This window comes from Equus caballus, chromosome 12 (assembly GCF_041296265.1).
Source record: "Equus caballus isolate H_3958 breed thoroughbred chromosome 12, TB-T2T, whole genome shotgun sequence".
Lineage (NCBI taxonomy): Eukaryota > Metazoa > Chordata > Mammalia > Perissodactyla > Equidae > Equus > Equus caballus.
In genome coordinates, this window is record NC_091695.1 from 16,849,089 (window position 1) to 16,864,063 (window position 14,975).

Genomic DNA, 14,975 nt, shown 5'->3' on the forward strand with positions numbered 1-14,975 from the left:
CTGCAGAATAAATTGTCATAGAAAAAGATTGGGCGAAACATGAAGAGGACTGGATAAATTAATTTTAGTGTATCTTGATAAAGGAGCATTAAGCAATATGAGGAAACTGAGAACGATTTCAATCTATACAGACTGATGTGGAAAGATCTTCAGGAGGCTGAGTAGTAAAATGCAAAATTTATACGCAGATATAAACACAAATACATATATGAAATGTGCTTATATTTGCAAAGATTATTAATTGCAGAATCTTACAGACTGTAGTGATTGCATCTGGAAGAACTGGGAGACTTTGGTGAAGGATGAGTAGGAGGTTTATTCTACACTATTACCACTTACTAAGGATTCTATTTTTAATATTTATTATCATCTATTATACGTGCAAACTTTTATTTAAAAAGGTAAAATATTACACTAAAGAGCTCATATGTAACACAAATGAAACTGAATAAAGAAAATACTCTATAAATCATTGAATATCCTAACTAGTACAATGAAAATAATGAAGATAAAAGACAAGAATATGACTAAAAATAGGGCTAAGAATGAAAAATAAAGTAATAAAAATATACCGAAATTAATTAAAAATTAGTGTAACACTATAAAAATTTCATTGATTAATTCATTACATATTACTTCTTGGCTCCCTACTGTCTATGCATTTCACCTTTCTAGGTAAAATAATAAATAAGATATTGTAGAACTTACACCCAGTAGAGAAATTGCTATTAATAGCACAAACACAGTTTATCCTTGACTTATAATTATCATAAATCCTTTGAAGAAAAAGAAAGTTTGCATCAGATTTATGAAGACTTTTACACTCAAAAGAGATGGGTTTAATGCCAAATTACTTTCTTCATGATGGATGATGAACTTACTTACTAGTTGACATAATTATTTTTTTCCAGAGCTTCTTCATAGCATTGGTCATTTCTGAATTTCTCAGAGTGTAGATTAATGGGTTCAGCATGGGGGTTATTACTGTATAAAACACACTCAATGATTTGTCAAAGGGGAAGGTCTCTGCAGGTCTTGCATACATGAAAATACAGGGAACAAAGAAGAAGACAACCACAGTGATGGGGGAACCACAGGTCTGGAGGGCTTTCCGCCTCCCTTCCTGACTAAGATTCTTTAGAGAGTACAAGATGACACCATAAGAGAAGAGTAAGAGCAGAAACACAACAGTGCAGATCAGTCCTCCATTAGCCACCACTATTAGACCAATGACATAGGTATCAGTACAGACGAGTTTCAATAAAGGATACATATCACACATAAAGTGATCAATGATATTGGGGCCACAGAATGGGAGCCCATAAATACTGCTAAGCTGAATTACTGAGTGTAGAAAGCCTCCAACCCAACACACTGCCAGCAGCACAATACACACACACTGCCTCATGATAACCAAATAATGCAAGGGCTTACAGATGGCCACATAGCGGTCATAGGCCATCACCAACAGAAGAAAGATCTCTGATCCACCTAAAAAGTGCTCTGTAAAGAGCTGGGCCATACAAGACTGGAAGGATATGGTATTTTCTCCAAAGAACAAGTCTGAAATCAATCTGGGGGAAATGGAAGAGGAATACAGGACATCCATAAATGAGAGACTTGCAAGGAAAATGTACATCGGGGAGTCCAGGTTCTTACTGACTGTCACAGTCACAATAATGAGCATGTTGCCCACCATGGTCAAAATGTAAAAGAGTAAAAACAAAACAAAAAGAACTTTCTGCTCCTTTGGATTCTCTGTGAGGCCCAAGAGGATAAAGTAAGTCACATTGTTCCAAGTTTCCATTTAGTCTTTACAGGTGCCAACTTCAGATATTAGAAGCAGTTTACCTATAAAACAAGAGGGAAAACTTTTAAATGCATTATAAGTTTAATCTTTTATTTATCCATTCAATTAAAAGAAAGTGTACAGAATATCTATTTGTGTCAGATGTGTCACATTTTGGTTACTAAGTTGAATAAAACATAGTCCCCTACCCTTGGTGATATGATGCATAATGAGAGATCAGTACAATCCAGGTCAATATAATAAGTGCCTTTATAAAAATATTCACACAATGCTAAGTGTCACAATGCAGGGATATATCAATCAAACTGGAATCAGAAAAGGATTCCCAGAGGAAGCAATGCTTTAGCTGAGTTTTTTCAGGAAAAGTGAAAGAACAAAAGAAGATGAAAAGGGAATCCTATGAAAAGGTGCAGAAATGCGTAATACCTGATTCTCAAGGTAATTTGCATATTCAAAGTGAGTATATCAAATTGTGAATGGAAAGTCATTGACCTGGAGTGTCTCAGACCTCTTGAGACCTCTTTCTTAAGGTCTGTAGATGGATAGATCACTTTTCTGTGACCAATAAATGCAGAAGCACTTCTATTTTGCATCTCTATTCCTTCTCTCTGCTAATTTTCAAACATACATGCTACATCTCAAGTTTTGGACATCTCCAATTGTCTGTCAATTTGGTATTTATAAAGCTAAATTTTTAATTTTCCATGATACATATAGGTGTTCCTCATCTCATTAAATGGTACTACCTTCATGTTATTGTTCAGACAATAAATCTCACAGCATCCTTCACTCTTTTAGTGCTCTCAAATTACTTATTCAGACCTTAACAAATCCTGTTGACTCTACTTTCCAGTGTATCACAAATTTGATCATTTCCCAACCCCCATTTCCTCCCTGGCCCACAGCAATAACCTCCTACCAAGACTCTCCAAATTAACTCTGACCCCAATAATTTATTCTCCCGAAGCAGCTCAAATATTCCCTTTTAAATCTCATTCTGATTATATCACTCCACTGCTCAAAACTCTTGCAGTGGATTCCAATCACATACGCACAATTTAATGTATCACATTTACTATTTACAGTAACAAGAACTATAATCCCCATTTCCCAGTTGAAGATATTGAGGCTCAGAACATCTAATTAATTTCCCAAAGGTCACACATTTTTAAGTGATAAAACTAGGCTTGGAATCTGTTTATTTCAAAGTGATTTAATTTCTTACAGAATGAAGAAATTAACACAATTGTGAAACCCAGTTGCCACTATTTACTGTTAGTCTTACCTTGTGGAGGCTTGTTCACAGTCTGAAGGAAGACTTTTTAACTCACTCACAGGAACCTGGAATTTTTCATTAATCCCGTATGACAACAGAGGACAAAAAGTTGCATTATTACTTGAGGATATATTTGGTTTCATTCAGCTGTCTGTTCATTTTCTCTGTGGAGTCAACTGTTTATTTAGAAGATAATTTTTATTTGCACTGTAGATTATTTAATAGGAATTTCATGGTACACATAGAAAAATACATTTATCACGTTAGGACAATTTACCAAAAAGGCAAGCAAATCCTATGTTTGCACAAGAAGATAGCAACTAACCATTTCCCAGGGAAATTTTTCCTGAGTAACTTCTATCCTGTGAACTTCAAAATAGGAAAACACCATTCAATTGCTTAGCCCTTCTCATTCTATCATGTTGGTCTGGCCAGACTGTCTGTCCTGAGATTTTGAGAGACATTCTTGTGCTTTCTTTTATGTCATGCTTTAAATATAACAATGCACCTCCTGAAAAATTTATACAAGTTCTTAAGAGGATATCTTCTGCTTCCCAACAGGGGCAAAGATCGTTGGTCATTTTATTCCTTCTAACCACATTTATCATTGAGTCCTGGAATTGGAATATATCCAAGACTAATTCTACCTTAATTAAATTCACTGGGATTTGCCACAACATTTAAAAGTACATCTATATGTAAACATACGACCAGGACAAATCACATAATTAGAATCAGAAAGATGCAACATGGAGAAAAAAAATAGCCTGAGAACAATTATGATACTATGGCCGGTCAAGAATAAATTATCAGCTGAGTCATTTTGCTCTAGTGAAGATTAATTTATCAAGTGTCCCCATTTGTCCTAGCAAGTGTTTCCTTCCTTTTGTTTAATACTCAATTTATTCTGTCTCGAAGCGTGACTAGAAACATTAAAAATTTTATCACCAATTTAGATAAAATAACTATCCAATTTTTTATTTAAAAAAAATTAGAGCGCGAATTTTATATCAGGAACTCTGCTATGAAAGAGGGCACAGCAACTAATAAAACATGGGAAAAAAATCATATAAAAGACCACGCCTGCATCAACCTTATACTCTTATAGAGAGACAGATGATAAATAAGAGGACTTTTTAATAAAGTAATTATAGTCTTAATCAGTGCTAATGGCAACAAACAAGGTACTGAGACAGAAACTAAGAAGGAGACTTCTATTACAGATAATGGCATCAGAGAAGTTCTTTCCTAAATGTTATGTTTAAACTGAGACCCAAAGGAGAGGAAGTTGCTTCCACTGGAAGCACTGTTACATGTAGTTTCAGTGTTGAAAAGAGTGTAGCCGGGGCGGCCCAGTGGCGCAGTGGTTAAGTTCGCGTGTTCCGCTTCTCCGCAGCCCGGGGTTCTCCAGTTCGGATCGCGGGTGCAGACATGGCACCGCTTGGCAAAAGCCATGATGTGGTTGGCGTCCCACGTATAAAGTAGAGGAAGATGGGCATGGATGTTAACTCAGGGCCAGTCTTCCTCAGCAAAAGGAGGATTGGCAGTAGTTAGCTCAGCGCTAATCTTCCTCAAAAAAAAAAAAAGGAGCCTAGCAAGTTCAAGACACTGAAAGGTCAGTATACATGGAGGTAATAGGGAAGGCAGAGGAGAAAACAAACTGGAATTGAAGACATGAAGAGGAACCATACTCTTCAGGGCAGTACAGAGCTTAGTAAGGAATCTGGATTTTATTTTTTCAAGTCTTTTAAAGTGGGAGTAAATAACTTAGATATTTTTTTAATTAGGGAAATTTTCCATCTGAAATATTTCAAAATTAAAATCGAAGAGCTTTTTTAAAATTGCTACTAAATCACATGCTTTACTATACAGGGAAGGTTAAGAAATATCAGTTATTTGTGTTTCTGCTTGAGCACTAAGCACAATGCTTACAGAGTAGGTGTTCAATAAAATTTAAGTGAATATATCAACAGCTCTCTATAGTATCAATAATGTTTCTACTCACTAACTTACTTGTGGTCCTTTATGACTCCCTTATTTCTTATGTGTATTGCAAACAGAAACAGGGACAACTATCTAACAGATAAAATAAAATACTTTACACAAGCCTCCATCAGCAACTGTACTGAAAACCAAAGGTGTGTGGCTGCCCAAAAACTTTGAATGCACCCAGACATTTTGTTAGTGTCCCAGAGGATGTAGTGTCCACAATCCCAACATAAAATCCAAAGGACTACATTTTCCAGATCTCCTTGACAATTGAGTGCAGACATGTGACTTTAGTTCTACCAACCAGGACCATCTGTGCAAGTCTTTAAAGTAGAAATTAGTTATCTGAGGCTGGCTTCTGGTATGAAGTCAACAGAGTCAGAGTGGTTCTAGGTCAGAGCAGTGATGGCACCTTTGCAGTTAGCCAGTGCCAGCATGGTTACGGTGTCAGCAGACACAGCATGTCCTTTAGCTTGACAGTCCTGTCAGGGGTGCTTATGCAAATTGTTTCTTGTCACTCAGACTAGAATCTGTGACTCTAGGTCTTCCAAAAGTTCTTTATGCTATAATTTCATGTAGTAAGTACCTTCTAATTAATCTCTCTAGATATGATTCTATCTCTTCAAGGGAGAACTCTGACATACACCAGACTAATCTGAAATTCTCCATTTCAATTTACCAGCAAGGTAGAAGATCATCAACTTCAGAAGCATTGCAGTTAAGAAGGCTTCTTTTTACAAATGCATTTATTCTCAAGAGTATTACATGGATATGATAGTAATTTATTGAGTAAATATTTATTAAGCATTTATTCTGTGTCAATCTCTGTTCTAGATACTTAGATATGTAGTAGTGAACAGAACAAATAATGCTTCTATTTTTATGGAGTTTATATATTAGTTGGAAGAGAGAAACAAAAAACAGATGAATCAGATTGTGAAAAATGCTGAGAAGAAAATTAACAGGGTTGTTTGATAGACAGTAACTGAAGGAGAAAGAGGATGGCTTTACATGGATGATTAAGAAAGACCTCTCTTAGAAGGTGGCAGTTGGAGTGAACACTGAGTAATGACAAAGAGCCACTCGTGCAGACCTCTGAAAGGCAAGCATTTTAGGAATAAAGAACTAGTGCTGAGACCCTAGGGCAAAAATGAAGCCATTGGGACTGAAACATAGGCAACATGGTAAACTGTAGTACCGGATAAATCTACAGAGATTTGTATTTGAGTGGTGAGCAACCGTGCCTAGCCCTGGATGCTATGAAAAGCCTATTATATTTTAGTGTAAATTTGGCCAGGTAATTTTCATTCTACCAATCAGCATACTTCAGCATCTTAAGGTAATATTTGCTTGAATACGTATGATATAGATAGATGAGATAGGTAGATAGATAGAGAGATAGATGCAGATAGATGATAGATAGATAGATATAGGTATATAAGGTTTCATTTAGCTTCATCCTGACTTTAATTAGAGCTGAATTAATTATAGGTTAGGGTTGTTTGGTGATCTCAGAAGAGAAAAGAGTAATTAATCATACTCATCAAGGTCATATCTTTGCTTTTAAAAACACTTTTATAATGTTTTCTATGTGTCAGGCACTGTTATAAGCACTTAACAAATATTAGCTCATCTATCTGGCCCAATGGCTCTATGAGATAATTACTATCATTACTGTTTTTACAGATGTAGAATATGTGGCGTAGAATTTTAAAACTTTTCCCAGGTTGCATTCAAACCCAGGAAATCTGACTGTAGTGCCTTCTCTTAACCACTATCTCATACTATCTTCTCTAGACAAGTATCTCCCTTTATTTTGTCAGTTCATATTCTGGTTGCCTGCTCTGTTGGCCTCAGATTCATAACAAAATAATACCTTGACTCCTCACAAAGGACTTGTCAGGAGAAAATTAGAAGCACAAATGACTCAGCCTCAAGAAAGTGGAGGCAATGTAGATTAGAAATGTAGATTAGAAAACCAGGAGACAGAGGTTCAGTAATGGCCAAGGAGGTTGGAAACCATTCCAGTACCCAAGAGCTTCTAAAATGGCAGTCAGCTTTCAGAATATTCTTCACAACAGGAAAAAATGCAGAGTATCATTTCTTCTAAAGCTCACAGAAAGCTTAGATTAACGAATATTTCTATTATACTCTCAGACTCCAGTAATAAAGAATGTTCATAATGACTAACATCTATTAAGCATTCAGTGGTACTAAGAGCTTTCCAAGAATTCTTTATTTGATCCTGATAATGTCTCTATCATTATTCTTTAATTGAATCCTCAAGATGTTGTGTTTTGCCGAAATTCAAACTCTAAGTGGAAAAATTAAGTTTTATCTTAGGACTGTCTAATTCAAACAATATGCTCTAATATTTCTAATCATATTATATCATGATTAGAACAATCATAGTCATATATCATTCTAATATACTAAATCTTATCACCCATGTCTCCAAAATTTGCTTACAAAAATGATACACAAAATCTCTTCCACACAGTAGAATCATGAAGAAAAAAAGGCTCTCACTCTGAATTAGTAGCTAAGATAACAATAACAATGACTTTTAGTCCAAATAATGTGGAAGAGTAAATGTTAGACCTTCCATTTGGGGGCAGAAAGAGAAAGAATGAATCAGCCCACATATGGCAGAAGTAGAAATTACAAAAAAAGAATATGGAGAGGGGCCAGTCCCATGGCTGAGTGATTAAAGTTCCATGCGCTCTGCTTCAGCCACTCGGGTTCACAGCTTTGGATCCCAGGTGAAGACCTACTCCACTCATCAGCCATGCTGTGGAGGCATGCCACGTACTAAGTAGAGGAAGATCGACACTGATGTTAACTCAAGGCTAATCTTCCTCAAGGAAAGAAAAGAGGAGGATTGGCAACAGACAGTATCTCAGGGCAAATCTTCCTCACAAAAAAAAAAAGAATAAGGAGAATAGAGACCTAAAACATTCCTATATATTCAGATTTTCTTTTTTAAAGATTGGCACCTGAGCTAACATCTGTGGCCAATCTTTTTCTTTTCCTCTTATTTTCTTTCTACCCAGTGCCGCCCAATACATAGTTGTATATTCTAGTTGTAGGTCCTTCTAGTAGAAGCAGCTCAAGTGTCCACTGACAGATAAATGTATAGGCAAAATGAGGTATATGCATACAATGGAATGCTATTTAGCTTAGAAAAGGAAGGAAATTTTGACATATGCTAAAAAATAGATTAATATACAATATATCATCCTAAGTGAAATAAGACAGTCACAAAAGGACAAAGATTATATAATTTCATCTACATGAGGTACTAACGTTGTTAAATTCAGTGACAGGAAGTAGAATGTTGGTTGCCTGGGGCTCAGAGAGGGGGAATTATTGTTTAATGGGTGTGGTTTCAGTTTTAGGAAGATGAAAAAGTTTTGGAGATATATGGTGGGGATGTTTGCATAACAATGTGAATTAACTTAAGGCCAGTGAACTGAACACTTAAAAATGGTTAAAATTGGGAGGGCTGGCCTCATGGCACAGCAATTAAGTTTGCACATTCTGCTTTGGTGGCCCAGGGTTCGCCAGTTCGGATCCCGGGTGTAGACATGCAACACTTGGCAAGCCATGCTGTGGTAAGTGTCCCACATATAAAGGAGAGGAAGATGGGCACAGATGTCAGCTCAGGGCCAATCTTCCTCAGCAAAATAAGAGGATTGGCAGCAGATGTTAGCTCAGGGCTAATCTTCCTCAAAAAAAAAACGTATATTAAAAAAATGGTTAAAATTGCAAATTTTGTTATATGTACTGGAACATAATTTAAAAAATAAATTTAAGAACTAAGGTGACTGCATTAATAGGCTCATTATGTGAAGATAAACTACAGCAAAATAGCTCAAAGTGTATGCAAAGATCATTGACTTCAGATGCACCTGAGTAATTTATTTAAAAGGTAGGTATGTCAATCCAACAACAAATTTACTAAATTTAACACTGTCATGATAATCTGAATTTTATAAAAACTCTAATTTTGATGCTACCTTAAAATTTTACAACCGTTTGGGAAATACATAAATCTAAATAGAATATTTTTATGATGATATATAATTTTCCTCTTGAGCTTTTCCTTGATGTGCTTATAGGATGACATCAACACACTTTTAACTAATAGTGTTCATTTGGCCCTGAACCATAGAAATTATCTTCTTTTCTCTTCTCCATTTAAAGGATAAGTTCATTTTATATTGTTATGATTATTTCTCAAAGTCACTTTTTCACTCCAGAACTTTCTCATAGCATTTTTCACCTCTAAATTTCTGAGTGTGTATGTTTAAGAAGTTTAACAAGGGAGTTGTCATAGTATAAAACACAGCCACTGCTTTATCAATGGAGAAGGTGGTGATTGGGTGCAAACATATAAATATGCAGGGCACAAAGACTAAGATGACAACAGTCATGTGATAGACAGGTGGAGAGAGCATTGCATCTCCCCTGCATGTTATACATCCTTAGAAAGTACAAGATGACCACATAGAAGACCATCAAGAGGAAAAATTTAAACAAGAGATGAACTCACTCTTGACAGCAACAAAGACATGAAGGGTATGAGTGCCCATGAAGACGAATTTCAACAGAAGGTTCAAGTTACACATGAAAGGTCCATGACATTGGAGCCAGAGACAGGCAGCCAGACTGTGAGGAGGATCTGAATGGTTGCAAGGACAAAGCTTCTGGCTCAAACCACTTGAAAGAGGAAGCCACATCCTTGTCACTCTTGATGATTTCATTGTACAGGGGTTTACAGATGGCCACATAGTGGTCACTGGCATCCATCATGGGCAGAACAATCTCAGCAGCACCAAAAGATGCTCAGCAAAGACTTGAGTCATGCACTTCCTGGAAGAGATGATTTTCTTTACAGCCTAAGTGTCAGCTGACATTTTAGGGTCATGAGTGAAGAAGAGCAGTTATCTCTAAGGGAAAAGTAACACAGGCAGGAAATGGAAGCACTACCCAAGGGTAGAGAAGATGACCTGATGAATGAAAGACATATTCTCTTCAATATTCTAAAGATATAAACTTTTCCTAAAGTAATCTTCTTAAATTGAATCTTCTCGAAAATAATAACTGAACTTTTTCTAACTAAACTATTTTAAACATTTCAATTTAATTGTAAACTTACTTTAATTTTCAACTTACATTATTTTCTTATTTAAATTTATTATTTTATTTTAAACTTAATTTTGCAACATACACATGCAAGACTAGACAAGCTTCTGAAAGAAAAATAGTAATGAGGGACTGCTAGTCGTATCATATACCAAAATGTATTATATATCAAAGCAACTACATTGTGTGTCAATTGGTACCTGAATAAAGAGACCAACAAAATAGAATAGAGTCCTCAGCTGGATCCAAATATATATAGGAGTTTAGAAAACAGTAGTCAGGACTTCAAATCAGTGACAAAGAGATAATTATGCAACTATGAAAAACAACTAAAATTTAGAAAAACAACTAAAGTGCAATCCCTATTTAACTCCTATATCAAATAAACTTCAGATGGATTAGAAGTTTTAAAATAAGATAAGGACCACAAAAATGCTTAAAAATTAAATGCCAAATATAGCTGAAGAATATTTTGGTAAGAGTGAAGTGGAGAAAGTCTTTCAGCAAGAAACAAAAAACTAAAAGTAAATAAATATCACATGTAAAGAAAAATAATTTGCATGCCAAAAGCATTCTACATAGTATAATAAAGTCAAAACCATAACAGAAGCCAGAAAAATAATAACTGCATGAACAATAGTAAAAGGTGTCATTTCCCGTACACAGTTAACTCACAGAAATCAGTATGCAAAACATCTATTGAATAAAATACATATAAGATATTAATAGACAACTCACAGGAAAAGAAATACAAATCACAGTAAATGCAAAAAGATGCTCAAATTCAATTATATCAAAAGGATTTTAAATAAAGTATAAAAAATGAAATAAAATAACTTCAAGATGTATGCATAAATATTTATCAGGTGCTGTTTGTTGAGATTGTAGACAAAAGTATCCTCATAGTTGGTGGGCAGGAGTGTGGCAGTTTGTATGTCCTCAAGGATGCTAGTTTGGCAGTAACTATGAATACCAACATTTCATATACATACAGTATCTGACCACTGATTCAAATACGTACGACAGTTTCACTTCTAGGAACTCATACTTGCACATATTCAAAAGCATATTTATTGTAAAATTATTTGTCATAGAAAAAGAGGAATAGCATGAAGAGGTATGCATATATGAATTTTAATATATGTTTATAAGGCAGTATAATACAGTTTGAGAAAAACTGTTAGAACTATATGGACTGGTATGGAAATCTTTTCAAGATGTTGCATAGCAAATGCAAGTATTAACATACACAGAAAAAACACAAATATATTTGAATGCATTTGCATTTGAAAAGATTATTACCTGAAGAATATTAAGAAAAAGATAAGTGACTGCCTCTGGGGAAGAGGACTGGAGACTAAACAGAGATAAATAAGAAATTTATCTTCACTTTATCCCGTTTTGTACAGTTTGCATTTTTACTACTTATTATATATTACACTTCAATTTTTCTTTAAAATCTAGACGTATTACATTAAAAATTTCATATATAACGCAACTAAAATTTCACAAAGAAGACAGGGTATATAGCATTAAGTATTTTAAATACTGTAATTATAAGAATGAACTTAAATGACGAGAATCTGAATAGAAATAATAGTCTCGGAAAAAAGCAAAAAAGAGAAATGTATAAATTGATTAAAAATTAAGGTAACTAAATAAAAATTTCCTCACTAATTCACTATATATTATTGACTCGTTGCTTTATAGGCATTACTGCTCTAGGTGAAGTGATAAACAGGACATTATAAGACCCTACATTCTAGCAGGGTGTAGGGGAAGAAGACAAATCCTCTACCCTCTGGGTCCTTCTGCCTGGGCTATAAATTAAATTGACATGACACAGAATAACAGGAGAAAATCAGGGTGGCCCAGCAGCGCAACAGTTAAGTTCACACGTTCCGCTTCTTGGTGGCCTGGGGTTCACCGGTTTGGATCCGGGTGTGGACATGGCATCGCTTGGCAAAAGCCATGCTGTGGTAGGCATCCCACGTATAAAGTAGAGCAAGATGGGCATCGATGTTAGCTCAGGGCCAGTCTTCCTCAGCAAAAAAAGGATTGGCAGTAGTTAGCTCAGGGCTAATCTTCCTCCAAAAAAAAAAAAAATAGGAGAAAATCAAACAAAGCTTTGTAATGTGTGTAGTTGGGAGACACTCAGGAAAACTGAGTATCTCCCTAGAATGACCAAAGTTGTCACCTTAAATAGCATCTTTAGATAAGGACAAAAGAGAATGTTGGCGGTAGTGGTTTGGGACTTCAAAGGGGAGGAAGGCAATTCACATGGAAATGGAAAAGCAAATATTTGGTAAACAGAACTTTGATAAGAATGTGTTTAGCAAGGACTCTTTCAGTCTATCAATACCCAGAGTTATCTATGGTGATGGCCTATCCTGGGGACAGGCCTTTTATCTTAAATTCTTTTAGGCAGGTAGGGGAGGGCAAACTTTCTTTCAGAGTCTTTTGTTCTTAAAAATAATCCAGCCAAAGAGACATATTTTGAGGTGACCAGTTCTGATCCCCAACAAGGGAGAGAAGCAGTAATTAATAGCACAATCACATAGTTCTTTGCTTAATTATAATTATCATAAATTCTTTGAAGAAAGTCAGTATCAGATTTAAGAAGACTTCTGCATTGCAAGGAAATGGACCCTAATGTGAAATGACTCTCTTCATGGTAGGTAATAAACTTGTTTACTACAAGATATGAAATTTCTTCTCCAGAGTTTCTTCATAGCTTTCGTCATCTCCGAATTTCTCAGAGTGTAGATTAATGGGTTCAGCATGGGAGTTATGACTGTATAAAACAAGCTCAATGATTTGTCAATGGGGAAAGTCTCTGCAGGTCTTGCATTTATGAAAATACAAGGAACAAAGAAGAAAACAACCACAGTGATGTGGGAACCACAGGTCTAGAGAGCTTTCAGCCTCCCTTCCTGACTAAGGTTTTTTAGAGAGTGCAAGATGACACCATAAGAGATGAGTAAGAGCAAAAGTGCAGATCAGCCCTCCATTGGCCACCACTAAAAGGCCAATGACATAGGTGTCCGTACAGATGAGCTTCAATAAGGGGTACATGTCACAGAAAAAATGATCAATGATGTTCGGTCCACAGAATGGGAGCCCATAAATAGTGTAAAGCTGAATTACTAGTGCAGAAAACCTCCAACCCAACACACTACTAGCAGCCAAATACACACCCACCTCCTCATGATGACCAAATAATGCAAGGGCTTGCAGATGGCCACATCTGGTCATAGGCCATCACCAACAGAAGAAACACCCCTGATCCAGCAGAAAAATGCTCTGTAAAGAGCTGCATCATACAATATTGGAAGGACATGGTGTTTGTCCCAAAGAACAAGTCTGAAATCAACCAGGGGGTAATGGAAGAGGAATAAATGACATCCAAAATTGACAGGTTACCAAGAAAAAAGTACATTGGGGTGTCCAGGCTCTTACTGAAAGTTACAGTCACAAGAATGAGCATGTTGCCCACCATGGTCAAAATATAGAAGAACAAGAAAATAATGGAGAGGACTTTCTGTTCCTTTGGATTCTGTGTGAGGCCCAAGAGGACAAAGTAAGTCACATTGTTGCTTGGTTCCATCTAATCTCTATTAGATGCTGACTTCAGATATTAGAAGCACTTTACCTACAAAGCAAGTGGGAAACCTTTTAAATGTACTATAAATTTAATATTTTATTTATTCATTCAATTAACAGTATCTATTTGTGGCAAATGAGTCATGGACACAGTGATTACCAAATTGAATAAGACATTGTTGCCTGTCCTCAATGATTTGATATGTATTGAATGACAAGTCAATTCTAAGCTACTGTCATAAGAACCATTATAAGAATATTCACACAATGCTAAGGGACACAGTGTAGGAATGTATCAACCAAATTGGAATAAGAGATGGCTTCGCAAAGGAAGCAATGTTCTAGCTCGGTTTTAAATGAAAAGTGAAAGAACAAGAGAAGATGGAAATGGAATTCCATGAAAGGTGCACCATTCATAAAGTCAAAAAAGTGTAATACTTGAGACCCATTTAGGGTAATTTACATAGTCAAAGTGAGTAGATCAAATATGAATGGAAGGTCACTGTGCTAGGTTGTCTCTTGTCTCATTGAAACCATTTTTTTAGGGTCTTTAGATGAATATTTCAGTTTTCTGTGACCAGTAAACCCTGAGGCACTTCAGTTTTGTGTCTCCAGCAGCTATCTCTCCATTAATTTTCAAATGTGTGTATACAAAATCTCCACTGCTAGATGTCACTAATTGGATGTCAGTTTAGTATTTATAAAACTAAATTTTTAATCTTCTACAATAAGCATACATGTTCCTTATCTCATTAAATGGTATCACTTTCCATGCAATTTTTCAGACAATTAATGTGACAGTGTCCTTCACTCCCTTATTGCTTCCGTTTTACTTGTTGATACATTTAACAAGTTCTATTGACTCTACTTTCTAATATATCACAAATTTGATCATTTCCCAACCCCCATTTTCTTCCTGGCCCACTGCAATAACCTCCTGCACAGTATCTCCATTTTCATTCTGTCCTCCAACAGTTTCTTCTCCAGAAGCAGCTCAAATGATCCTTTTAAAATCTTATTGTGATTATATCAACTAATGCTCAAAACTCTTACAAGGGGTTCTAATCACACACTCACAATTTAATATATCATACTTAATACTTACTGTAACAAGAATTGTAATCCCCATTTCATAGCTGAAAAAATTGA

General features: G+C 35.7%; 1 protein-coding gene and 1 pseudogene across 1 annotated transcript; both read right to left on the minus strand.

Annotated features, from left to right (window-relative positions):
• Nucleotides 1–877: 877 nt before the first annotated feature.
• Nucleotides 878–1,807, minus strand: OR4A47K (olfactory receptor family 4 subfamily A member 47K). The gene is given in 1 exon segment (NM_001391218.1): nt 878–1,807. A coding segment is annotated over 1 exon segment (930 nt).
• On the minus strand, nt 12,893–13,830 carry OR4A47AAP (olfactory receptor family 4 subfamily A member 47AA, pseudogene; annotated as a pseudogene).